Source organism: Chlorocebus sabaeus, chromosome 20, assembly GCF_047675955.1.
Source record: "Chlorocebus sabaeus isolate Y175 chromosome 20, mChlSab1.0.hap1, whole genome shotgun sequence".
NCBI classification, from domain to species: Eukaryota; Metazoa; Chordata; class Mammalia; order Primates; family Cercopithecidae; genus Chlorocebus; species Chlorocebus sabaeus.
Genome location: NC_132923.1, coordinates 93,135,556 through 93,163,135, shown reverse-complemented (window position 1 = coordinate 93,163,135; position 27,580 = coordinate 93,135,556). Strand labels below are relative to the sequence as shown.

Sequence of the window (27,580 nt, the reverse complement as noted above, 5' to 3'; positions counted from 1 at the left end):
GGCAAAGATTTCATGATGAAAATGCCAAAAGCAATTGCAACAAAAGTAAAAATTGACAGATGGAATCTAATTAAAGAGCTTTTGCATAGCAAAATAAACTATCATCAGAGTGAACAGATAACCTACAGAATGGGAGAAATTAGTTCAACCATTGTGGAAGACAGTGTGGCAATTCCTTAAAGATCTGGAAGCAGAAATACCGTTTGACCCAGCAATCCCATTACTAGGTATATACCCCAAAAATGTAAATCATTCTATTATAGAGATATATGCATTCATATGTTCATTGCAACACTGTTCACAATAGCAAAGATGTAGAATCAACCCACATGCCCATCAATGATAGACTGGATAAAGAAAATGTGGTACATATATGCCTTGGAATACTATGCAGCCATAAAAAGGAATGAGATCATGTCCTTTGCAGGGACATGGTTGGAGCTGGAAGCCATTATCCTCAGAAAGCTAATGCAGGAACAGAAAACCAAAAACCACATGTTCTTATTTATAAGTGGGAGCTGAACCATGGAAACATACGGACACATGGTGAGGAACAACACATACTGGGGCCTGCTGGGGGCAGGTGGGGGGAAGGAGAGCATCGGGAAGAATAGCTAATGGATGCTGGGCTTAATACCTAGGTGATGCGTTGGTCTGTGCAGCAAGTCACCGTGGCACATATTTACCTATTTAACAAACGTGCACATCCTGCAGATGTACCCCAGAACTTAAAATAAAAGCTGATGGGAAAAATAAGCCTTTTCATAGCACTTTGGATCTGGGTCCAAACAAGGTGCACACTTTTGGGGTTTTTTAAAACTTATCTTTTATTCTAGATTAATTCTTTTCAATTACATTTAGACAAATAAAACAATTACAGAATAATATGAGTATTTAGTAAGATATTCAGTAGGATATGATCAAATGTGAGGCATCTAGATTTCTTTTCTTTTTTTTTTTTTTTTGAGATGGAGTTTCGCTCTTGGCAACCAGGCTGGAGTGCAATGGCATGATCTCAGCTTACTGCAACCTCCACCTCCCAGTTCAAGTGATTCTCCTGCCCCAACCTCCCGAGTGGCTGGGATTACAGGGGACTGCCACCAGGCCTGGCTAAGTTTTGTATTTTTGGTAGAGATGGGGTTTCGCCATGTTGGCCAGGCTAGTCTTGAACTCCTGACCTCAGGTGATCCACCCACCTTCGCCTCCCAAAGTGCTGGGATTACAGGTGTGAGCCACTGCGCCCAACTAGATTTCTAACAGACTCTTCATTGGCCCTATTGGTAGGTATATGATATGCTGTAATAATTAAGGAACCAGATCAACTAGATTTGAAGCCCCAGTCCTATCCCTGTAGGCTGAGTAATCTTGTGCAAGTTACTTTAGTGTTTGTTCATATTGAAATTATACATATGCATAGTTTACAGGGCTTGTTCCCAACAACAAAAAAAGCACTTCCTCATTATCACCACTAGTTGACTTCCTACCTCTGAGAGGCATTCATTTTTAACTTTTAGCTAATTTGTTTGGTTTTTAACGACTGAATCTCTAATAACAAGTGTATGTTGCCAGTTCTTGATTTTTCTGATTTGAGTATTACCTACCGACTTTCTTCAATAGAAGATGAATATTTAATACTCTGTCACACTCATCACTCCTCTACCATGGCCATGCAATCTGTCCTCCAATTCTCCTAATATAGTTAGAGCAATGTTCAATCTATATACCATGACCATAGAAACATTATTCATAGATACCGTGATTACTGGTTTTTCACTGCATGTTTTGTTTTTCCTGAAGTCAGTAAAAGTCTTGCTTTTTGCTTTCCTTAGTTTTCTATGTATTTGTCACTGATTCAACCCTAAACTCTTCCCCGGTTGTATAAATCTTTCTCCATATATTCAGACAAGTTAGATTGTCTGTCAGCTTCATTTTCTTGAAGAACTCTCTTTGAGAGCCTCTGACATGCTCTCCTTGGGTGGTTTGCTCTCTGTGTAGCCGAACATCTGTGGTCTTGAAGTCCCTGTCACCATCCTCTTGTGGTATATCTCATTTCCTGGGCCACATACTTTTTTATTTCTTCATTTAATGGAACACATCTTGTACTAATTTCCTGAGAAAGGATACATGAGAAGTAATTTTTTGAGAACATACCTGAAAATGTCTTTATTCTGATTTCACACTTAATTGATAGTCTGACTGCGTATGGAATTCTAGGTTGGAAATCACTTTCCCTCAGTATTTTGAGGATACTGTCCCCATTGTATTCTAGGCTTTTGGTGTTCTGCTTGAGGAGTCTTAATGCTATTCTGATTTTTAATTATTTATATAAAATCTGTTTGTTGTTGTTCTCTCTAGAAATTTGAAAGTTCATGATAATGTACCTTGATGGAGAGCTGTTTTCATACTGTGCTGGATACTCAGAGGACCCTTTTAAGCACAAAACACTCAAAACCTTTAGTTCGGGGACAACTTTATTGAGTTATTCTTTTCAGCATTTTCGTCTTTTCATTTTTTCCCCTTATTCTTTCATTCTAGGACTCTCATATTCAGAAGTCATGTTTTCCGGACTTGTCCTTTAATCTTTTAAAAATATTTTCTTAATCCTTTTCCATCTCTATCTTTTTGTTCTATATTGTGAGAAATTTCCTTAACTTTTCCAATTCCTTTTCCAGCCCTTTTTATTTCTGCTATTATGTGTTTCATTTTCCAGGGTTGCTTTTTTCTTTTTGTTCACTAAATATATTTTTTATGATATCCTCTACCTGTTTCATGAATAAAATGTCTTCTCTCTGAGGAGTTTAATGATTTTTTTTCTGAGTTTTTACTTCTTGAGTCTCTTCAGTTTTTCCATGTTGCATTTAGGTTTCGTTTGTTTCGGTCTCCTGTCTTTATATAAAATACTTTCCTCTAATGCCTCACGATCTTGGCTGCCTGCTCATATTTAGAAACCGGGAATCTTGTTTTCAGTACCATCTTCATTCCCTCTTCTAGTGGTACCTGATGCTGCCAGTGATTGAGTCTTTGGGGAGCTCTGTGATATATTTCACGTTCAGTTCAACTTTTCCCACTACCAGCACAGGATTCAGCTTTCCTGAGTTTGCTGACTTCCACTTGTCTACTTGGTTTCCAGTTTTGTGTCTCTTCTGTCTTTGTCCTGGGTGCTTCTTCTTTACAATGAACATGCAGTCGCTTCTGTCACTTGGGGAGATTTGAAAGGGGAGTAATCTAAATCAGTTCAGCAAACTCTGGTTCCTATGCCAGATCTAGCCAACAGCTTGTTTTTGTGTGGTCTGACTTAAAAATGATTTTTATATTTTTAGGCCAGGTGCAGTGGCTCATGCCTGTAATCCCAACATTTTAGAAGACTTTGGGAGGCAGGCAGATCATTTGAGTCCAGGAATTTGAAACCAGCCTGGGCAACATGGTGAAACTCCCACTCTACTAAAAACACAAAAAATTAGCCAGGCATGGTGGCACACACCTACAATCCCAGCTACTAGGGAGGCTGAGGCATGAGAATCACTTGAACCCAGGAGGCAGAGGTTGCAGTGAGCTGAGATCATGACGCTGCACTCCAGCCTGGGTGGCAGAGCAAGGCTGTCTCAAAAAAGAAAACAAAACAAACAAAAAATTTTTACATTTTTAAAGGGTTGCTGAGCAAAACAAAACAAAAACACAGAAGGATATGTGACAGGCTATGGCCCACAACGCCTAACGTATTTACTGTCCACTTACAGAGAAAGTTGTTCAACCCCAATTGACATCTCCTATTTCAAACTGGAAGACTAGTTCCTTCCCTCCCAATGCCCATAGCCAGTGATCACCTCCCATTTCATAGAGAAAATCAATCTCTACTGGACAATCTATTCCTCACTCTCCCATCCCTATACCAAACCACTGCGGTTTGCAGGTTACCCATAATACTTCATTAAGTCAAACTGCAATGAATGTCAGAGGTCATTGAAAACCTCCTTGTTAGTGAATTCAACCCCTATTTTTTCAGTCTGTATTTTACTGGCTGCTCTATGACATTTGATAACGTGTGGCTTCCATTCTCACGGAGTCAACTGAGCCTGCTCTTCCTGAGATTGCCAGTAGCATCCTAATTGCCAAACCCAGAGAATGCTTTCCACACCTTACCTTCTCCTTTCTTTTGCTACATTTAACATTATTACTGCCCATCTATTTCTGGAATGTTTCTACTCCCTTGTATTCTGTGGTAGTATTTTCTCTTAGTCTTCACCATCCCACACCCGATCAGTTTCCCAATCCTGTCTGTTCTCCCTTTGAATTTCATCCCACCCCCCACAGCCTCATGTGAGACCCTCATCATCTGTCACCTGGCTTACCACAAAGCTCTCCTGCTAGGTCTTAGCCTCCTTACGCTCTGTCTTTCACACTGCCACTAGAATGGTTTTTCTGAAGCAAAAATCTGTTGATATCATTGATTTTCTGAAAAATTTATAGTCTTTTTCTCTGCTCTGTCTATTCTACTCAATAAAATCCAAACTCCTAACTTGGTATTCAAAACCCCATCTGGTCTGCTTTTCTGCCTTATTTTCACTGTGTTTCTCCCTCTCTATATTCCTCCCCACTTATCAGTCCCCCTTTTACTTCAGCCACACTGTCATCAACAGTGATGATGCTAATGAGAAAAACACTAACAGCAGCATGTATTGAGGACGTAACTACATGCCAGGCACTGTGTTCACTGCTTAATGTTAATTTGGTCATCTAATCCTCATGACATGGCCTTATGAGGTGGGTTCTATTAATGGTCCACCAGTATGGCAAATATGAACTTGAAACATCTTTAAACTTTTTTTTAAAAAAGGTAAGTGTCAGAATTCATTTGGCAGTAAAATCTGACCTGAAATGGTATGAATGTATTTATAGTTCCTTCTAGCATAAAAATTCATTTCACAGAAGAAATATTAACATTTAATTACAGATGCTGCCCCAAACCTCATAGGGGGATGTTAAATAATATATGGTTTGTGCAATATACTGCTTTCCTAAAATCTGAACACTTTGGGATTCTAATACTATCTAGTTTGAGAGGGCTCAGATAAGAGATTTTGATCTTTGTATTACTTTTTTTTACAGACGAGGAAATTAAGGCTCAGCAAGATTAAGTAGTTTGCCCAAAGTTACGTAGTGGAAAAAACAGCGGAGCCCGGATTAGCACCATGGTGGCCTGGTTCAAACACATACCTTGTCTGCTGTGCTGCACAGGTCCATGCCACTTGCAGGTCCCTGCCCTCGACCTCTTCTGAGTTGCTGGCTTTCTGCTCTCCCTGTTCTTCCAGTGCTCAGCCCTGGCTGACTTCCCTTCCATTCCTATTCACCCAGGCTGGCTTCTTTCAGTAGCAGCCTCCATGCCTTTACCCCCTTGTCCTCCTGAAAATGTCCCACTGATACCAAGCTCTGACCAGGTCTGCCCATCTGTCTCTGATTGGGCTGTCTTTCATTTGAGACTCGATAGAAAGGCGAACCACACTCCTCTCCCAGTTTCAGACTGTGCCCTATTCAGTACTTGGCAATATTGCCTTTTCCATTTCCTTTATCAGCTTCCTTTCCTGTTTCTAGAGCAGCTGTACTAAAACTTTTCCTATGCCCCTGAGCTCCAAAGCTTATCCATACCATCTTACTCTCAGTTTCAGCAGCACATGCCTAGTTCCATTTTCATTCCACCTGCTTGAGTCGTACACACAGGGGTTTGTAAGAACTGTCACCTTTTCACCCCTCCCTCCCCTCCCTCCCCTTAGAGGGCAGCAGCTGGTAGAATTCCAGCTACTCCCAGACTTCCTGATCTCCCTGTGAGCACTGTTGCCCTAGGGGGTGTCCTGCCCCTGATCTGCAGCCAGGTGCCTTTTGTCTATTGGCATGACATAGCAGTTTCTTCCTCAATTTCATGGTGACTCACTTTTTAAAAATAGTCTTTGATGTGTCAAAGCCTTTTTATGAAAGTCTAAATAGATTGTATTGACTGGTTCCCTTTCAGTCACATGCATTTTTACCTCCTGAAAGAAACCCTACTAAATCAGTTAGATATGATTTTACCTTCCTGAAACCACACACCCCTCACTTTCCATGCTTCAGTGCCTTTCCATAGCTGTTCCCACACTACTAGTACCGCCTGTCCTATAAGGTCATCTCATAGCAGCTTAAGTACTGTCTCTTCCATATCTTCCCAGTTTCTCCCAGCCAAAAATTCTCCTTGGATCTAAACTCCTACAGGCTGGGCACAGTGGCTCATGTCTGTAATCCCAGCACTTTGGGAGGCTGAGGCAGGTGGATCATTTGAGGTCAGGAGTTCGAGACCAACCTGGCCAACATGGTGAAACCCTATCTCTACTAAAAATACAAAAATTAGCCAGGCGTGGTGGCACATGCCTGTAGTCCCAAATACTCGGGAGGCTGAGGCAGGAGAATCCCTTGAACCTGGGAGGCAGAGGTTGCAGTGAGCCAAGATTGCACCACTGTACTTCAACCTGGGCAACAGAGCGAGACTCCATCTCAAAATAATAAATAAGTAAGTAAAAATAAACTCCCATAGCAACTTCTCTAGAGACTTGTGATACCGTTATTTGAATCTCTCTATTATCTCTCTGATGGTTCAAAAGCTCTTTGATGTCAGAGACCATGTCTGATCTTTTCATAACATTCTCTTGAGCTTAGCAAGAACTCTTTATATATTTGGTAAGTTAAATTAATGAAATCTAAGGAGAAATTTCTTGACATAAGCCTACTGCATCAACAGCTTCCAGTCACAACTGAGTCTTTGCATCGGATTGTGGTACAGAAATTATTCCCACTGAAGTTATAGATGCCCCCGCCCCCAGTGAATAATTCTGTGCTATATTTTCAGCCATCAGCTTCTTCCGCCTCTTTTCCACATTGGGATACTCCTTGTGATCAATTCTCACCTCCTTTGGCTTTCTCTGTCCTGCTGCTCCTGTCTCTGCTTATTTCACTGTTTTCTTGTCCATATTATCACATCCTCCTAAATTAATGATATTTTTTTCTCCTCAGACTTTTCTTTTCTCTGTGTGTCTGCAGGAATCTCATTTACTCAGGTTTTATTTGGGATTGGGGTTGGGAGGGAAGAAATTGAGGGGCTAAGACTAGGGGTTAGATCCCTCCAGGGTCTAAACAGTAGAGAGACTAAAAAACAAGAAACAGGTGGCAACATGAACATTGAGGTACCAGTTCTGTTAACAGACTGCTGAACCTCCAAAGTTAAGTGCTCTTTCATAAAGCTAGGTTGGAGAACAAAGTTGAGAGCCATGGTCCAAGTGGAGCCTCTGCTTCTGAGCTTCAGACTCTGTGGATGAGACATGTTTGGCTCAGATTCAGCCTGGTGGCAGATTCACCTCACGCAGCTATCCAGAAGGCAGAGGCCCCAGGGTGTTGAAGCACGAGGCCTGGAAGGTGAGGTGAGCCCACTCAGACTGCAGACAGCTCCAATATAGCAAGAGACTTGAAGTGTATCAACTATAGGCAAGGCCTTCTGGGAACTGCAGAAAAATCAAACCCCAAGGCCTTGTGGAAAGATGATCCATGGGATAGCTGGTTGTCACAGAGACTGGAACAGGGAGAACATTCTGAATCTAAAGTTATCTTGCTGCCCTCAACAGCAGGGTTGTGACTCTTGGCTCTGATGCTCTGCCACTAATGTGGGCCCTAGGGCCCAGCATCTAATGCAGCCTACAGCATCCAAGCCTCTGCACTTCTTTGTCTGCTTGTGTCTCCTACCAAATCCCCCAACTCTCTGTACTTCCCAATTTAAATCCCCAAAAGAGAGACCCTGTCTGCCTCATAGGTGGATGATGCGTCTATGGATTACCTTCCCTTGAGCCCATGGACCAGTTGTCAGTGGCCAGAGGGGAGGAAGGGTCACGTGGTTTGGATGTAGCCTACTTTCCGTCAAGCAACAGTCAGCATCCGTTTGCCCAAGCCCAAGCTGGAGATCATCCTCTTCCCTTCCTGTCTCACTCATGTCCCATCAGTCACTACATCCTGAAGTTTTCCCTTTTAAGCATTTTTTTTTTTTTTTTTTTTTTTTTGGCTTTTCTCCTTTTTTCTCTATTCCCATTGCCATCGACCCGGTTCAGGCCACCATCACTTCTCACCCAGAGAGTTGCATGAGTCTCTTCCTTACTGATCTCCCTGTCTTCAGTCTCTCTCCCCTAATCTACCTTTTACTCTGTTGCCAGAATAATCAATTTAGTTCCCACATAGTCGCCAAAGTTTATATTTAAAAATATAAATCCAACCCTGTTACTCCTGGGGTTTTAAGCAGGGCTTCTCATTGCTAATGAAATAAAACACAGACATCTTTCTGCGGCCTGTACACCCTCCTGCAGATGTGGCTCCTGTCTTCCTCTCTGGCCTCGTTTTCCCACCTTCTGTTTTCTGTGCTCTGTGCTCCAGCAACACTGACCTTCTGACCTCTTCTTTAGATGTAGCAGGACTGCTGTGCTTGCTTTTCCTTCTGCCTGGAACTCTTTCTCTTGATCTTTTCTTAGCTGGCTTCTGTCTCCAGGTCTCAACCTGGGTGCCACCTCCTCAGAGAAGCCTTCCTGAAACACCCTGTCTAACTAACACTGCCTGTACCTCTACCCTTGGTCTCTGTTACATGCTTTAATATTCTTCGTACCACTTATCACTGTTCAGTTATTTTGTTCATTTCATTTGTTTGGTTGTTTTGTATCTCCCTGACTAAAACAAAAATTCCTTGAGAATAAGAACATTTTTGTTTTACTCACCACTGTATTTTTAAGCCTAGTGTGTAGTAGTTTCTCAGTAAACATCTGTTAAATTGATAAACAGTGAAATCTCCCTTGTTACTGTTTATCCCATGGCTGTATCTTGTGTTTAGCTTTATATGTATTTTTATTTTACCTGTTAGGTTGCAAGCTACTTGGGGGAACAATTTTCTTTTAGTTCATTTTTACATCTCTCAGACTTACACATGGTAGTTGGCTGAAGATAAGTATACCCCAAAAGGTAGCTCATTCGCTGCATAATTTGTGCTCTGGAAATTTGTCCAACAGCCAGAAAGACTGAGCCCCATTCTTCTTCATACTCCCTTTAGATTCCTTTTATTCCACTTCAGAAACCAGACACAGGAAACATCTGACTATAATAAAAGTTTGCCAGTAAATTCTAGGTTTCCTCATTGAACAAAGTCATGTGCAGCAAGGCTGTGCTGTATTTCGGTCTGGAATTCTGTTTGGTCACTTGTATGGCATGCCACATGGCTGCCTCTGGCCTGGGAGCCAGGAACAGCTGGAGCCTGGGATGACTGAAGTAAAAATGACATATTTGCTAGCCTGAGAGGGAGAAGTCAGGATAGTCTTGCTCTGTTTCTTGCAAAGCAAACTTCTCAGTTTGTTGAATACTAAGTTTTCCCGTTGGCTGTCAAAGTGGTTTATAACTAAAATAATCTTACATCCTTTAGAATAAATCACAAATAATGAATGGCCAAACTGTTTCTGAAGTCAAAGCAAAATTCATCAAAACAAAATTCATCAAACCTTTAATGCTCACAGCAGATTTCATTTAAAAACTTACACAAAACATGAATATGTCACTAACTTCCTCTGAAAATATCTACTCTCTCACTTGCCTCTTCTGAAGTTTAAAAATGTATGATTGTAGGAGCATTCTACTACCATTGGAAATAATATTTGCAAAGACTTTGACTCTTTCCAGTAGACTGTCACCTGTTTGATGCTCCCCCTTATCACTTTATTTTTATCTTAAGTGTTTATGAAGTGGTCTGTCTTCCTTGGCTTGAAGGCAAAGGCTATCTCTAATTTGGCTCCATGGGCCTGGCGCGTAATAGCCACTTGATAATAGTTGTGAGAAGGAAGGAGAAGTAAAGAAGGACGAGGAAAGCCCAGTCCATTTAGACTGATGTTGTTGGGGAATATTTAAGTGCCATGAACTCTAAGGATGACCTCAGTAATTAAAGAGAAAAACTCAACAGCATTTCAGCATGTACAGTGCATAATGAAGGCATTCAAGAACCTTCCATCCTTTGGCATTGGTACCAGTGAGTTGGAGGTTAAAATCCTAGAGCTGAATTCAGAAGTTCTTTTTTGAACTTTTTGTCCCCTCAAATGATACAAGTAATACATGTTTGCTATATAAAGTTTACAAAAATGCAGAGAATAAGCATTACTATAATTCTGCCACCCAGAGACAACCACGTTAAGATTTAGTCTCTTTTATCTTAGTTTTAGTCGTTTAGTTAACTTTTAGCCTTTTTTTTCTGTACATGTAATTTGAAAAGTTTAAAAGAGACTTTATATCCAGACTGCGTGTGAGTACAAAGAAGATAAATTGCAATTGGAAAAATACTTGTCAACTGCAGTAAAAATTTGAGATGCTTGTTTTTACTGTTGCTCATCTGGGCAGTCAGCTCCTCAGAATTCCATTCCCAGTCTTCTTCAGGGGAATGTGATCTCTCACCTAGAAACCCTTAGGATGCTTTTCTTATTCCTCCTGTGCGGATACTCTGTGTGTGAGCACTCATTTTCCTAGGGTGAGGCCAGGTTTGGACCCCTGAACCTTCACAGGACAAGCACACTTCAGGACTGATTAGAACTGATAGGAGTCAATACCCAGAATGGATTTTACCCCCAACTTGTAAAATATCACTCAGATAACATCACCTTTGAAAGAAAGCAAGAATACTTACTAGCTTATTTCTTAGTTGAATAAACATGTTGACCACTTTGTATGTGTCAGTCATTAGTTAGGCATCAAAGCCTCAAAATGAATAGACAATCTTTGTCTTCAGGGAACTTTCAGTTTAATGAAAGAAGAAGAAAAGCAAACAAGGATTATAATGCAGTATAATGAATGCCATAATAGAAGTGCAGTGATGGCCTAAAGAAGTAAGTGAGCAGAATTGATCAGAGACATCTTCAGGAAAAAGGGGTCAATTGAGTTGGTCTTAGTGGAAAAGTGGGAGTTTTTGTTTTTGTTTTTTTAATGCAAACCTGCAGAGAAGACAATATGTCCAATGTCTGAAGACATGAAGGCACACATCTCTTGGGAAATATAAGTAATTTTGCGTATCTGGAACTCGAGGTGGTAAATGAGGCAAATGGTAAAGACATAGAATGTCAGAGCTTGAACTTTGTCTTACAGGCCACAGGAAGCCTCTGAAGGGTTTTATTGAAGAGCAGAGACACAATCTGTTATACTTTTTGGAGAAATCAGTAGAAAGGATGGATGGAAATGGGCTATGCTGGAGGCAGAAGTGTGTTTTGGGGGCAATAAGAGCAGTCCCAGCAAAAGATGATAGGCAGATGTCCAGAAAAGCAAATCTATAGACAGAGTAACTTGTTGGGTCCTGGGGCTGGAGGTAGGGGCAGAGAATGACTGAATGGACATGAGGGATCTTTCTGGAGTGATGAGAGTGTTCTAAGTTGGATTGTGATGATGGTTATGGAGCTCTGTAAATTTTCTAAAAATTATTGAATTGCACACATATATGAGTAAATTTCGTGGTGTGTGAATTATACCTCAAGAAAACTGTTTTCAAAAGCAGGGGTTTGGAGGAGTCAGTCTTCTCAATGAGAGGAGATAAATGTGAGAAATGCTGATAAAGAAGTAGAATTGGCCAGGCATGATGACTTGTGCCTGTAATCCCAACATTTTGGGAGGTCAAAGCAGGAGGATCACTTGAGGCCAGGAGTTTGAAACCAGCTAGGGCAATATGGCAAGACCCTCATCTCTAAAAAAAAATTGAAAAGTTAGCCAGGCAGGGTGTCACATGCACCTGTAATCCTAGCTGTTTGGGAGGCTGATATGAATGGATCACTTGAGCCCAGGAGTTAGAGACTGCAATGAGCCACGATTGCACCACTGCACTCCAGCCCAGGGGACAGGGCAAGACTCTGTCTCTATTTAAAAAAAAAAAAGAAGTAGAATTTATGAGTTAGACATTGACTGTATGAGATAGGATGTTCACCTGTCTTTTCAGCCAAGTGTCCTGATTGTGATTCCACATTTTGTAAAAAAGTGACAACCCTACCTTTTTCTTGGCAGATTTCAAAGCATATGGATCTATCTTTAACTGGCAGTACAGAGTATCTGCCTTAGAAACCACATCCTCCAGCTCTCTGCCACCCAGTTCTTAGCAAACACATGGGTGTGAGAAAAAAATATTGATGAAGGAGTGTCTGAAAATTTGTGATTCATTCATTTTTCTATACATTGTTATTCAGCAAATATTGAGTGCCAGGTGTTATGCTGGTAATGTAGCAGTGAATAAAGCAGATGTGGTGTCTGCCTTTATGGAACTTACAACCTAGCAGTGGGAACAGATGTTATGTACAGTTATGATAACTATTGTGTTGAATGTTCATGTGCAATGAGAGAAAATGCCCATAATGCTTGGGCGGGGTGTGGCTGTAGACTCTGGTGCCATTTGCATCCAGCTGACACTCCTTTGGAGTAAGTCTTTGGAATCTGATCCCTTTTGAGGCTGGGGTCTCCTGGGTTATCTTGGGCCTTACATCATCTTGGTGCCCCTTGTAATTGTTTTTATTGAGCTCTATGTTTAATTTATACCATCATTTGGCATTAGCTTATGTTGTAAGAAACAGCCATACAAGATTTACAGTTACTTAGTATAGAAATGTAGAATATATAATCTTCAGCATCATACAGTGTCTGGTTTTTTCTTCTTTTTTTTATTTGACATGGAGTCTTGCTCTGTCACCAGGCTGGAGTCCAGTGGCATGATCTCAGCTCACTGTAACCTCCGCCTCCCAGGTTCAAGTGCTTCTCCTGCCTCAGCCTCCCGAGTAGCTGGGACTACAGGCATGTGCCACCACGCCCAGCTAATTTTTTTTTTTTTTTTTTTTTTTTTGTATTTTTAGTAGAGACTGGTTTCACCATGTTGACCAGGATGGTCTTGATCTCTTGACCTCATGATCCGCCCGCCTCAGCCTCCCAAAGTGCTGGGATTACAGGCTTGAGCCACTGCAGCTGGCCGGCATCTCTTTTTCTAAGGCCCACAAGAGAAAGTTCTCTGTGTTTTGGTCTTTCAGTTGCTCTGGAGCACCAGACTCCATTTTGCCTCAGTTCTTCACACATGGCCTTCCCTCTGCCTTGAATGTCCCATTCCATGCTTGTTGGGTTTGACCCTCACTTATCCTTCAGCTATGAGGTCAAGCGTCACTTCTTCAGAGATGTCTTCCCTATCCAGTACCCACTCCCCTTCTGTACTCAGTCTAGTTCCTAACATAAACTTTCATAATACTTCCTTTTTTTCTTTTATCAGTTCTAGTTAAATAGTTTGTTCTTTGGTAACATTTTTTTCTCCCAGACTGATAGCAGAAAGATCCATAAGGATGGAGACCATGCTTTTTCTGTTTGCTGCTGTATCTCTGTCATAGTATAGTATCTTGCACATAGTAGATGCCCAATGCATATTTATTGGACATTTGAATGAATGAATGACTGAATGAATGCCCTGTGGGTACTGAGTCTTGTAACTGTTCATTTCCTTTTTTCTTTGACTGTTTGGAGGCTCAGGCCCTGATTCTGCCTACGGTGTTTGCGTAGGTACTCATGGCATGCATTTTGTGCACTAACATTTCCCCCACTATATAGTCTTTCTCCTTCCTTTGTTGTCTTCATTTTGAAATTCTAGTGTGTACTGTAAATTTCAATAGGCCACTTTAAGCCTTTTTTGGGGAAGAAACAATAAACAATTGAGTATATAAGTAGAAGAAATGGAGAGATCAAAGGGGAAATGTTAGTGCCTTTAACTAGATTCAGGAGGGAAGTTTTATTTTGCTTGGTTTTAATTCCATTTTCACTAGAAGAAGGAAAAAGAAGTAAATTTGTCCCCTAATCTGGCAAGACATGCCTCTAAAGAATTTGGGGCCTGCTCCCTGCCCTGAGACGTCTCTCCTTCTGGCAGGAGGCAAAGGGTACTGGGCTGGGCAGGGTCTCCTGGCCCAGTGGATGGGTGGGCATGGGCCTGGGAAGCTGGGCTGTGCAACTGAGTTCCCTTCCAGTTGACTCCTTTGAGGGAGGGTTTGGGCAGAGCCAGTGGGAGCTTGCTTTTTTACTATAAAAAGAAGAAAGAAATGAACTTGTCCTCTTGTGTTGCAGATTCAGTGGTTCTTTCCTTTGACTCCGCTGGACAAGCACTAGGCTCAGGTACCAACTCTTCCCCCTCTATCATCTTTTTGGCCTTCAATATTAGCCATATTTTTTGTGAAGCCTAATCAATTATGGGTTTGCTGGGGAGGGCAACGGAATACCCCAGAATTGGGGGAAGTCTCAAGAAGCCTTTCTAGAGACTTTATGGTCAGGGAAGCAGAAGAGGGACACATCCAGAGAACTTTTCCGTTACTTTAAAAGTGTACAGAGAGGAACTGGCTGGGGGCGGTGGCTCATGCCTGTAATCCCAGCACTTTGGGAGGCCGAGGTGGGCAGATCACCTGAGGTCGGGAGTTCGAGACCACGCTGACCAACATGGAGAAACCCTGTCTCTAATGAAAATACAAAATTAACCAGGTGTGGTGGCACATACCTGTAATCCCAGCTACTAGGGAGGCTGAGGCAGAAGAATCGCTTGAACCTGGGAGGCGGAGGTTGCGGTGAGCCGAGATCGTGCCATTGCACTCCAGCCTGGGCAACAAGAGCGAAACTCTGCCTCAGAAGAAAAGAGTGTACACAGAGGAGTTGCAGTAGATGCTCCCTCTTCATTCAGAGTTGTCAAGAGTCATATAAAAGGATGTCTGTTTTCTGTGCATATATCCTGTCTCAGAAGGTGGAGCAGAGGGCACTGAAAGACCCCAAGCTGTGGGAATGCTGGAGCAGATAACCATCAGGCCTCTCCACTAGAATGCTGGGCTGGTGGGAGCATCCCAGTTTCCGGAGGACATACACTGCATTGCATGTTTACACGCATACCCCTTATACTCAAATACAGACCTCTTCCAGGAGAGGAGTACCACACTGTACTGTGCACTCATGCCAAAATGCATGTAGGTGGACACACTCTTTCTCTTCCCTGTTTACAGTGCAGGACACACAGATCAGCACACCTGCCCCAAATTCACCCAGACCCAATGGAGCCTGGCTCTCCCATATCTGGGGCAGTTTACCTGTTCCACACCACTGTACCCGTTGACAGGAAGTGGGAAGAGACTACTTGGATTCTTCAGCTTGCTGCCATTGGGTCCCTATGGGAGCCTCAGAATGACATGACTTTGAGGGAAGAGTGTCTCTGTGTTTTTAGGTAAAGTCACGTGGGCCTCGTACCATGGGTACCGCCCATGAATGCCAGGGAGACTGCTGGCCTGTTGAGGGCAGTTAATTCATTTTGCCATCCTTTGATATGATAGATTGATGATTCACAAAACAGCCATGAGGTACAGGCAGTTGATGGAGAGTGGACAAAAGGAAAGACATTCAGAGAATATGATCACAGCCACTACTATTTACTGAGGGTCTGCTTATTTTACTGTGTGCCAACACTGTGCTGAGTGCTTTATGCACCTCTCAGCTATCTCTCACAATCACTTTTAATTTTTAATTTTTTTAATTTTTAATGTTTTTGGGTATATAGTGGGTGTATATATTTATAAAAGCATATGAGTAATAATCACATCAGGGTAAACGGGGTATCCATTACCTGAAGCATTTACAGCTATTCATGTTACAGACATTTCAATTATACTTTTAATTATTTCAAAATATACAATAAATTTTTGTTGACTGTAATCACTCTGCTGTGCTATCAAATACTAGATCTCCTTACAATAGCTTTGATATCTTTATTATAGATAAAGAAGCTAATGCTCAAAGACATGAAGTAACCTGTTCTGGGCCATTCATCTCTGTCTAACTCTAGAGCCCGTACTCTCTCCCTTAGCATCTTTCTATCTCATACCTTGTATGTTTCCCACCAAAATGCTGAGGCAGGAGAAGTCACTTTAAGGTAGAATGGACAGACAGAAAGAGTTCTTAAATTGATCCAAAATTTGTGTCTATTTGTGTAGTAAAAGATTGGTCATTTTATTACATAAAGGTTAAGAACTTCTATTCATCAAAAGACCCTATTAAGAGAGTGAAAAGGCAGGCTGGATGGGCATAGTGGCTCACACCTGTAATCTCAGCACTTTGGGAGGCTGAGGCAGGAGGACAGTTTGAGGCCAGGAATTTGTGACCAGCTTGGGTAACACAGTGAGACCCCAACTCTACAAATTTTTTTTTAAATAGTGAGGGCATGGTGGTGTGTGCCTGTAGTCTGAGGTACTCAGGATGCTGAGCAGGAGGATCACCTGAGCCCAGGAGTTAGAGGCTGCAATGAGCTATGATTGCACCACTGCACTGCAGCCTAGGTGACAGAGTGAGGCCCTGTCTCTGAAAAAAAAAAAGAAGAAGAAGAGAGAGAGAGAGTGAAAGGAAATCCAGAGTGAAAAAAGATCTTTACAGCACAAATAAACAAAAGGCTTGTTTCCAGAACAAAGAATGACAGAAATCAATAGGAATAAAGGAGCAGCAACCCATTACAGAAATGAGCAAGACTTGAATAGGCATTTCACAAAAGAGGAAATCCAAATGGCCAATAAACCTCTGAAAAGGTGTTTGATTGGGTTAGTGCTCAGTGAAATGCAAATTAGAATCCCAATGAGAAATCAATACACATCTACCAAATGGCAAAACTTGAAAAACTTGACAATTCCAATGTTGAGAAGGATGTGGTGCAGTGAAAACTCTGATTTTTACTTGTTTTAGCATAATTTGGTACAACCACTGTGGAATAAACTATGGCAGTATCTAGGTAAATTTGGATATACACATACCTGGTGACTTAGCAGTTCCTCCTCTAGGTATATTATCTGCAGAAATGGATGCTTATACATAACAGGACATATATATGCAAGATATGTGTATAAAAATGTTTATAAGAACATTGTTCATAATTGTCAAAAACCAAAAACAATCCAAATACCTAACAACAGTAGAATGAATATGCAAATTATATTCATAGGGAACAGTAAAAATGAGCAAACCATAGCCAGATGCAACAACATGGATAAATCTTAAAGATGTATTGTTGGGCAAAAGAAGTCAGATAAAACAGTACATACTGTGTTTATCCTTTTATATAAAGTTCAAAAACAAATGAAATTAAACCATATTTGCTTAGATACATAATTCAGTATTAAAAGCAAGGAATTGAATTCTATAATAGCTAGATGGTGGTGTTCAAGGGGGTATGTTGAGGGATGGGCACAAGGGGGCTTCTAGTGTGTTGATATATTCTTTTTAGTGACCTGAAGGGGGTTATATAGGTGTCCATTTTACAGTAACTCACTAGTTGGGCATTGTATCAAAAATGTGAAATATAGCAAATGTATAGAAAAGTACATAAAACCTCAATGTACAGCTAACAATGTTCAAGGGGATTTTGGTCCTCAGCCTCCATCTCCCCTGGAGTTATGAAAAGATCTTGGGCTTAATCTTCAAATAACTATGGACCATGGCAATGAAGCTTGAGGTTTGTACGTGGTTCTCAGTGAAGGCTGGCAAAGAATGAGAATTCAGACATTTTTCCGCTGACTCCCTCTTAGTGGAGGATAGAGCAAGTTGATTCAGAGTCAGCCTCAAATTATGACTGGTTTTCAGTTTACTTAGCCTTCACTTTTCCCGACAACACCTACCAGCTTCCACACCTAGTTCTGCCTTATGCATGCTCTCATGGAATACTTGCAAGAGGCCAATCGTTTTGCTATCTCATGCTTTGCATCAAGCCTAAAAGGGAATAGTACCAGGGAAGAGCTGGGCAGAGGTCTTTACTATTCAAATAAAATAGGTCTTTACTATTTTATTTGGAGAGAATTTACAAAGTGTTGGGCATACCACATTGCCAAGAACGTTTTAGAACTTTAGCAGGATAACTTTGCAATTAATCCCTATTTGACTTTCTTTCTGTTAGTGTAGGTACTTAAAAGTAAGAAAAAAGATTCCAGTTCCAGTTAAGATGGAGTGAGCACACTCACCCTATCTCTCAGTGCAGCTAAAGGCCCATTCAGAATTCATTTAACAGCAGTTTGAGGACTCTGAGACATAAATAGTAGCAGACAGATAGGGGAAGAATACCAGAATTCAATGTATTACTAAAGTGGCAGTTAATTTCCTATTTTCCCTTCAGTGTCCCATGTCTTAGACTCAAGGTACCCCAAACCTCAGCAATGGACACTAAGGCACAAACAGCTTCAGGAGAAGACCTCTAGTTAAAGCTCTGGGGTGGGAAAAGGGCTTCCAAGGCTCAGACAGAGGGGGAAATCCCAAGAGTTGTTCCCTCATGCCCCAGCCCCCAGGCAATCCCACAGTGATGGTGGTAGGGACAGTGGCAGCAGTAGGCCCTTCAGGCACCTAAAACTGAGGGAGGGGAACCTTCCTCTCTGATCAGAGGAGCTGTAGTCCCAAGAGGATGGGGTGCAATTTTGGTTGCTTATTTTCTGTCTTTGCCTTCCTGCTACTTGGCCCCAGATCTGAGTGCAGTTCCGAAAATTCTTGGCAGAGTGTGGTAACTAAAGCCCCAGCTTTCTGGCCAGAGGCCCAGGAAGGGTAGGCCCAAGGAACCAGGAGGCACAAAAGAGAAAACAAAGGGAAAGGGAGCTCAGGAAAGCAACCCCTTTAAGTCATTTATGGACTTCAGGATAACCCAAGCTGTGCATGTGTGCATCTGATTCTAAACAACATACCAAAGACTTTCAGGACTGAACTAAGGGACAGACCACTGCCCAAGTCCCAGACTGGATGCACACACAGAGGACTCTTCTGACTAGGTTTTGAAAATGGAACTGATGTTGAAACCACAACCCACAGAAGGGTAGTTGGAATTTGCTGCCTGAACCCAACCTGGTAGATTGTCTGCTAAAACAAAAATATGAACATTCTCCACTGGATTTAAACAAGATGTAGAGTCTCATAACAATATTCAGAATATCCCAGATATGAACCAAAATGAAGAACCAGGAAAATTTGAACTTGCATGGGAAAAGTTAATCAACCAATGCCAGTGCTGAGGTGACACAGATGTTTGAATAATCTAACCAAGACTTTTTAAACAGCTGTGATAAAAATGCTCCCCAAAGTAAAGGCAAATTCTGTTGAAATGAATAGAAAACTAGAAAATCTTGGCAAAAAAAATAAAGGTTAGGTGCAGTGGCCCATGCCTGTAATCCCAACACTTTGGGAGGCTGAGGCAGCAGGATTGCTTGAGGCTAGGAATTTGAGACCAGCCTGGGCAATATTGCGGAGACCTCTTCTCTACAAAATTAAAGGAAAATATTAGCCAGGCATGGTGGCACACACCTGTAGTCTCGGCTACTTGGGAGGCTGAAGCAGGAGGATCACTTGAGCCCAGGAGTTCAAGGATGCAGTTAGCTATGATCACACCAGCCTAGGTGTACTCTGCACTCCAGCCTAGGTGACAGTGAGCCCCTATCTCTAAAAAAATTTAAAAATAGAAGAGATTTTTAAAAATGAATGTCTTAGCAAAGAAAAAGAAGAGGAAGAAAATACAAAGAAGAACCAAATAAAGCAATAAAACTATCCAATTGGAACAACAGAGAAAATATTTTAAAAGTTAAACAGAGCCTAGTGACTTGTGGGACAGTACCAGAAGGTTTACCATTCGTGTCTTTGGAGTTCCAGAAGAAATATTTGAAGAAACAGTGGCTAAAGCATCCCAAATTTGGTGACCAAGTGTGGTTTATCCTGGGAGTGGAAGGCTGATTCAACAATAAAAAAATTCAATATAATCCACTGTATTAACTGTCTAAAGAAAAAAAACTGCATTGTCTTATTAATTGATGAAGAAAACATATTTGACAAAATTCAACAACTATTTATGATAAAAACACGCAGCAAACAGAGAAAGGAACTTCTTCAACCTGATGTCGGCCATCTACAAAAACCTACAGCAAACATCATACTTTATGGTAAAAGACTGCTCTCCCCCTAACATCAGGAAACACTTCTGGAAGTTCTAGTCAATGTAATAAAGCAATAAAAAGCATACAGAATGGACAGGAAGAAACAAAATTAACCCTTTTCATAGATGACATGATTGCATACATAAGAATCCCAAGGAAGCTACAAAAACACTCCTAGAACTAATAACTGAGTTTAGCAAGATGACAGGTTATGAGGTCAAAACGCAGAAGTTCATCATGTTTTTATGTACTGGCAATGAACAGTTGAAAACCAAAATTTAAAACACATTTATAGCAGCTTCCCGAAACCAAATACTTACGTATAAATGCTTATATATAAATGTGATGAAACATATATAGGACCTGTATACTGAAACTAGTTCCTCTCCCACTTTTTCTTCCCCATCTACCCAACTGAAAGTTCAGGCTGCAAACCTAGAATCACCCTAATTGTTCCTCTTCCTTTACCCTCTCCCACTTTCCTGTCTTCACCATGTGTTCTTCTCTAGCTGCTTCTTTCTAGCACCACTGCCCAAGGTACCATCTTCTTTTCCCTAGACTAGAAACATCTCCTGACTGGCCTGTCTGTGCCACTTATTGCCTTCTGTACATTGTAGCCAGAGCAATCTTCCAGAAACATAAATCGGATCCTGTCTTGTTACCACTGAAGCCTCTCCAGTGACCTTACAGTACACTTAGAATAAAATCCAAACTTGTCCCTCCTTCCTGGGTCCTACTTACCTCTCAAATTTCCCTGTAGTTCATTTGCCCTCAGCCCACTGCCCTCATGCTACATTGGCATGCCTGCGGCTCCTTGAGGATGTCAGGTCCTTTCCCGCCTTGGGTCTTTGTGCTTGCTGTTGCCACTACCTAGGCTGTTCTTACCTCCTGCTTTGCATTGCTGTCTTCAGTCCTCTGTCCCACTGTCACCTCTGCCAGAAGGTCTTCCCAGACCACTTCATCTAAAGTAGTCCACTCCTCTAACCAGTCCTTCTCTAAAAAGGTATGTCTTCAGTTTTTCTTAGCACACCTAATTCTTTCAAACTATTCGCTTATTTACTGACACGCTGTCAATCTCCCCCACTGGAATGTAGGCTTCATTTTGGCCAAGGACTTGGTCTGTTTTGTTCATCACTGTATCACTGGTATTTAGAATGCGCCTGGCACGTAATAGGTGCTAAATAGGTGTTAAATAAATAAGCGTTGGAAAGAATAGAAAATTAGGAACAATAATATTCACTAATTAAGGAGTGCTTGAGGTCAATGGCATATCCATGCACTGGAGTAACTGTGCAGTCGTTTAAAATGATGATGCAGTTTTACTTTTATTGACATGGAAGATGTTGAGGATACTGTTGAGTGAACAAAACAGAAACAAACAGCATGTATATTAAGGCCAAGTGTAAGTAAAATTATTTATGTACATTCATACATAGACAGCATTTATGGAAAGAGAGATTTCTGGGAAAATAGTCACCAAAATATTTGTAGCAGTTAACCCTAGGTAAATGGTTATTACTTCATTCTTTATAATTTTCGGGGGACACCCAACATTCAGACCATTTCAGTGAGTATTTATGCCTTATCTACCCTACAAGGTGGTAAGCTCCATGAAGTTTAAGACACAAACTGCAGACTATTTTTTCCCATTTCCTGTACCAGCAGCTGTTTTGACATGCTGTCCCTCCTAATCCTCCTGCAGCTTAGTGCAAGATGCCCTGGTATGACCTGGACACAGCTGATGCTGTGAACAGGACTGAATTCACTGCAGTACTCAGCCCTAGATATCTGCTGTTTTCCCAAGACGGGAGGGAGATAGATGGGTGCAGTGACATCTTTGGCTGCCATGGGAGGGGGCTTCTATCTACTGGGTGAGGCTTCCAGGGCTCCTTCTGTAGCCTGTGATTCTCTTACTTGGGGCCAAGGATGTGTCATGCTCCCTTGGCCCCCAGTATGCCACATTGGAGAAGAGCTGTGCTGTGCTCAGATGGAGGCCTGATAGTCACAGGGGACTCTATTACCAGAAGCTTCCTGCTAGGCCTCTCACCTCCCCCACACCAACATACACCAATTTGAGATTGGATCTTAGTTTGTAAACTTCTGAGTTATTTTACTGAATCAGTTAATTTAGTCTAGGTCAGTAGGTTTTTCTGTGTTTATTTTAGAAAAATGCTTTTCCTTTTAGTTTATCTTTGATTAATTGATCCCATGCTGTGGTTTATTTCCCTGACTCAAGATGATGTGGGAGCTATTTGCACTTTGGCCAGCCCTTCTCAGGCCTCTTTTGACTCCCATGATTCATGTGTGGCATATGCGGCCAGGGCCTTCCGACATCACCCCCGGGCAGGAGATGGGAGGTAATAGTACATCATTGCTCTCACGAAAACTGTGCTGCTAATGTGAGGGTCTGCTTTTATGGTTTCTTCTGAGAGTCATTGTAGCATAACGTAAAGAAAAGAATCAGCCCTGGGTTGGTTCAGCGGCATCCCTGCTAGCCTACTTCATGATTGGGGAATCTTGAACATATTTCCCCTCTCTAAACCTCTGTTTCCTCATCTGTAAAATATAGTACCTGCCTCATGGGGCTGTGTAGGTGACAGTACTGAGAACAGCATGAATACAAAGGAAGATGCTCAATAAATAGTAGTTCCTCTCAGTCCCTTCATTCTGCAAGCCTGACAGCCCATTTGGAACTATTGCCAACTTCCTCCTCCACCCAAGCCATGGCATATATTACATATGCTTAATATACCCCATGACTTTTTTTTTTTTTTAGAGATTGTACAGTGACATTTCTTAAGAAATGATAGAGCTGTTTTGGCTAGGATAGGTCCTCATTCCATTTACTGCCATTCCGTTTGTACTTAGCAATTCATCATAGCCCAGAGATTGGAGCCAAAAACTACTTTAAAGAAGATCTGGCAGCAGAGCTGCTTCTCTGGGTAGATGGAGTTTTCTTGCCTCGTGGACTATCCTGCCTATATGACTTTGTGAATTATAATTTGAAACATTGCAATTTTCTGATAGAACCAAGTTCATGTTTTTATCCCATAAAATACCAAACTTGATATACCTCAATAATGCTCCTTAAATTGGTGTTCATGGGGAATATTTGTGGTTGTCATCAGTAGCAGTCATTTAATAAGCATCTGCTTCGTGCCAGGTACAGTGACTGCTGATTGGAATTTGTGGTGGTTCATTACAATCAAAAAAGGAAGTGGGTCACTCAAAACGGAAATGCCAGTAGCATGTTAGGCTCATCATATACAACCGTATTCCTTGAAATTCTGTTCTGGGGCTCAATAGCCTGAAGGTGAGGCTACAGTAGGACATCTGGCTTCAGGAACCTTCAAGAAACTCTCTCTTTTGTCCTGGAACAGGATGTGACTGCACAGCCTGGTGCTCCCAATTGCACATCAGAATGTAGGTGGGAAGTAATACTCATGTGCTGTACTAGGACAAACAGGAGAGGACTTGGAGTTGACTACATAGGGCATTGTGAAAACATTTGTGATTTTTAAAAACATATTACAGAACTGTGATGAACAGGCCAGGTGTGGTGGCTCACACCTGTAATCCCAGCACTTTGGGAGGCCAAAGCAGGAGGATCAGTTGAGTCCAGGAATTTGAGACTAGCCTGGGCAACATGGTGAAACCCTGTCTCTACAAAAAAATGCAAAAATTAGCCAGGTGTGGTGGCATTGCACCTGTAGTCCCAGCAGCATTGCGCCTTTCATCCCAACTACTCAGGAGGCTGAGATGGGAGGGTCACCTGAGCCCAGGAGGTCAAGACTGGGGTGATCCGAGATTGCACCGCTGCACTCCAGCCTGAGCGACCGAGTGAGACCCTGTCACAAACAAACACAAACAAAAAAGAACTATGATGAGCCAAATGAAACACGAAGTATTGAGAAATGTATTAAATGTTGAATTGCTATACCATAAAAATCTTTTCAAGTTTTTAATTAAAAACTTGAGCTTGTTTCAGTGTTCATAAATTTTTATTCAGGAGTTTTGCCTGGGAAGGCTTCACATAACTCCTGTCAAGGCTTTTTAATGCTACTCTCTTAAAAAAAATACTCAGTTATCATCAAAAAGAAATTTCATTCACACAAATAACTGACAAAAATATAAAATCCTATGTATACTTATTCAGATGTTTACAGCAGCTGAAATTATATTTTAAAAATCCAACAGCTCTTCTTTAATCAAAATTGTAAGGTTGAAATTTCTTCAGTTAGAACAAATGGGTTTCAAATCTAATCTCACTTTTTTGTATCAGATATTTCAAAATAGCATGAAACTCTATTGCAAAATGTGTATGAATTCTTAGAGCAGTCACCCTGAGTTGGTTGGAGATCATAAGAGGCTACACTCAATGCACATAAGCAGAGATATTACCCGATATGTGAGGACGGGTGTGTTGCCCTTCACCTGGAGCTGTGCTCCCCTGGGAGTCCCCACCTGGCCTGCCTGCCACTGACCAGCAGCCTCTTGGGCAACACTCTGCTCCATGAGTTTTTCATGCAACATTTTTCATGGAACATAATTTTTACTTGAAAGTACAATTGACAGACTGTGGCTTTTCAGACTCTGGAATTTGGCAGACATTTTCTCAGTAATGAAAGTGAGCATTATCACTTCAGGGGAAATAACTGACAGTATTTTGTTGCCAGTGATAAAATGTTATTCCATGTGATATCTTCTCAGTACTTAAATTTTAAATTAAACAAGGGTTGGAGGCTGACCCTGTGTTACGGCCTCACAATTGGTCGGTTTTTGTTTTGTTTTGTTTCTGTTTTTAAGACAGAGTCTCGCTCTGTTACCCAGGCTGGAGTGCAGTGGCATGATCTCGGCTCACTGCAGCCTCCATCTCCCGGGTTCAAACGATTCTCCTGCCTCAGCCTCCCAAGTAGCTGGGACTACAGGTGCATGCCACCACACCTGGCTAATTTTTGTATTTTTAGTAGAGATGGAGTTTCACTGTATTGGCCAGGCTGGTCTTGAACTCCTGACCTTGTGATCTGCCTGTCTAGGCCTCCCAAAATGCTGGGATTACAGGTATGAGCCACTATGCTTGGCCTAGTCGGTTTTTGTAAATGCTCCCTACATGGCTTGTAAAGAGGCCAGGCACAGTGGTATGCACCTATAGGGCTGAGGTGGGAGGATCACTTGGGCCCAGCAGTTTGAATCCAGCCTGGGCAGCATAGCAAGATCCCGTCTCAAAGAAAAAAAAAATGTACACTCTCCATTTGTTGGTTGTAAGGTTCTCTGTATGTCTGTTAGTTTAAATTTAGTAATTGTTCTGTTTACGTCTTCTGAATTCTCACACTTTGTGAGCCTGATTTTTCAGTGGTTTATAATGTTATACCAACTGTGTATTTTTCTTCTAATTCTGTTAATTTTGCTTTATAAGTAACAAGGTTTCTTTTTTTTTTTTTTTTTTTTTTTTTTTTTGAGATGGAGTCTCACTCTGTCGCCCAGGCTGGAGTGCAGTGGCGCAATCTCGGCTCACTGCAAGCTCCGCCTCCCGGGTTCACGCCATTCTCCTGCCTCAGCCTCCCGAGTAGCTGGGACTACAGGCGCCCGCCACTGCTCCCGGCTAATTTTTTCTATTTTTAGTAGAGACAGGGTTTCACCATGGTCTCGATCTCCTGACCTTGTGATCCGCCCGCCTTGGCCTCCTAAAGTGCTGGGATTACAGGCGTGAGCCACCGTGCCCGGCCACAAGGTTTCATTATTTACATGTATTCATACTTTAATACATGGCATCCTTTTGTTTATGTCCAGTTTCTGAACCTTCTAAGAGTTTACATCAGTGTTCCAGTGTTCATCCAACAAGTTATATGAATCTTTTGCTGACATCTAGACTGACTTATTCCTTTAAGGCAGCAATGTAAGAGTTAGTGGTTAATTTCAAAGACATCTGAAAAAGCACTTTGTGTATTCACAGCTCTGACTTGGTACACGTGCAGGAGGGGAAGGGCAGGGATTTGCATCAGCCCACTCCCCACCTGGAGCTGGGCAGAGACACACGTGCTCCTTGGTCAGTGATTTTTGTAATCCTGGGCTTTCCAGCCTGACCAAGGCAGGAAGCCTAAGCCATCAGACTAAACATTTCTGCTGGCTTTCTGCTTTGATACCTGGGGAGGAGAGTATTTTCAGGTGCTAGGAGAGCTGGAATATCAGTGCATATTGTGCCTGACTGACCCAGGATTCCTAGAGTGTTCTGTTCTTAGTACAGATCTGGGATCACTGAGCTGCTGGTGAGACCCAGACTTTCATGCCACTATCCCAGAGGTGAATTGTCCCTGAAGTGTTGGTACACTCAAAATAGCGGTTCCTCCGTATAAGGCAAATTCACACGCAACTCCAAGCACACATTTGTATAAAGGAGATGCGCTGGGATCTGTAACTTTGCCCTACGCCGCAGTAGAGAAGCTCTGCTCCTATATTCCTGGAGCATAATGCCTATGCCTTCCTGATTGCTTTCTTTTCTCATTTACACTTCCTAAAGATGATGCTTAAATTTTCCTGCTAGTCAGGGAACTCTGTGAGGGGCCACACACAGATTTAATAATCAGTAACATGACTGTGAGGCTGGGGCTGAGAGTAAAGTTCTTGTCAGGTAAGAACCTTGGTTGGGATGGAGCAGGCAGACGCCAGTGACTCAGGTGACTCAGGAAGTCTTTGTGGAGAGGGTTAAATTTCAGGCCTTTATACATGATGGGAAGGAACTACCTTGGCAAACTGGGAGTTCTTAAAAGAGAACCCCAAAGCAAAACCCAGAAAATAGAAGGTGTGAAGGGCATTAAATAGTGTGGCAGACAGTTGGGCCTAAGAAGAGCCAGAGGAGGCTCGCTGTGGGCAGGTGATAGTGATGTAATCAGATAGGCTGGGAGCCAGGAAGGGCCAGAGCAAGGGAATCACTGCAGTTAAAGATGTCGGGCGAGGGAGAAGGACAGGGAGAGGAAGAAGCCCCTGCTGCTGCCATCACTGCTACCACCAACACTGCCCCCTCACTGCAAGGGTTAGAGGAAGACAAATACTCCAGGTCTCAGGGCTACTTATTAGGCTGCCTTGCTTATTTGGTCACTGTATCCACTCCTCCATCCGTTCAGTACATTTATGGAACACCAGCTCTGTGCCAGACGTGATGTTAGGTGCAGAGGTGAGCCCTACCCCTTAGGAGGACCCAAATCCATATAAGCTAGGATAGTTTAATTGAAAGCAACAAAAACTGACTGGGGATAACTGTTTTTAAAAAGGAATTTACCAGAAGGACATGGGTACACACAGAATCTAAACATCCAGCTCTCAGGAAGAACATGAAGGGCAGCCCCAGGAATCTAGGTTGCAGGAACAAGTGGTCCCTCTCTTCAGCACGTTATTTTTCTCCCTGGTGTTGTTGAGTTTAAGGAAGAAATTGTCCCACTAACCTAGCTTTTGTCAGGTGCCTACACTTTGGACATAAATCCCATCGACAGTCTCACCGCTTGCCTGCAATGGGAGAAGAACAGTTCCCTGAAGGAAACCCAAGGGGCTTGTTTCTAAAAGGACAGAAACAACAGATGTGCACTGCA

At 42.0% G+C, this 27,580-nt stretch overlaps 1 protein-coding gene across 22 annotated transcripts in view; it reads left to right on the top strand.

Annotated features, from left to right (window-relative positions):
• ST3GAL3 (ST3 beta-galactoside alpha-2,3-sialyltransferase 3) overlaps nucleotides 1-27,580 on the top strand; it is a 231,794-nt gene that overhangs the window by 76,193 nt on the left and 128,021 nt on the right. For 17 of the 22 annotated variants that reach the window (XM_007979060.3, XM_007979055.3, XM_007979052.3 and 14 more), the window contains one exon: nucleotides 14,149-14,196. The exons of 4 other annotated variants lie outside the window; for them this stretch is intronic. In XM_007979060.3, the coding sequence (XP_007977251.1) occupies nucleotides 14,149-14,196 (48 nt within the window). Of the gene's footprint in view, nucleotides 1-14,121; nucleotides 14,197-27,580 lie in introns of all 22 variants that reach the window. One more of the 22 variants, XM_073007388.1, reaches the window with a different exon arrangement.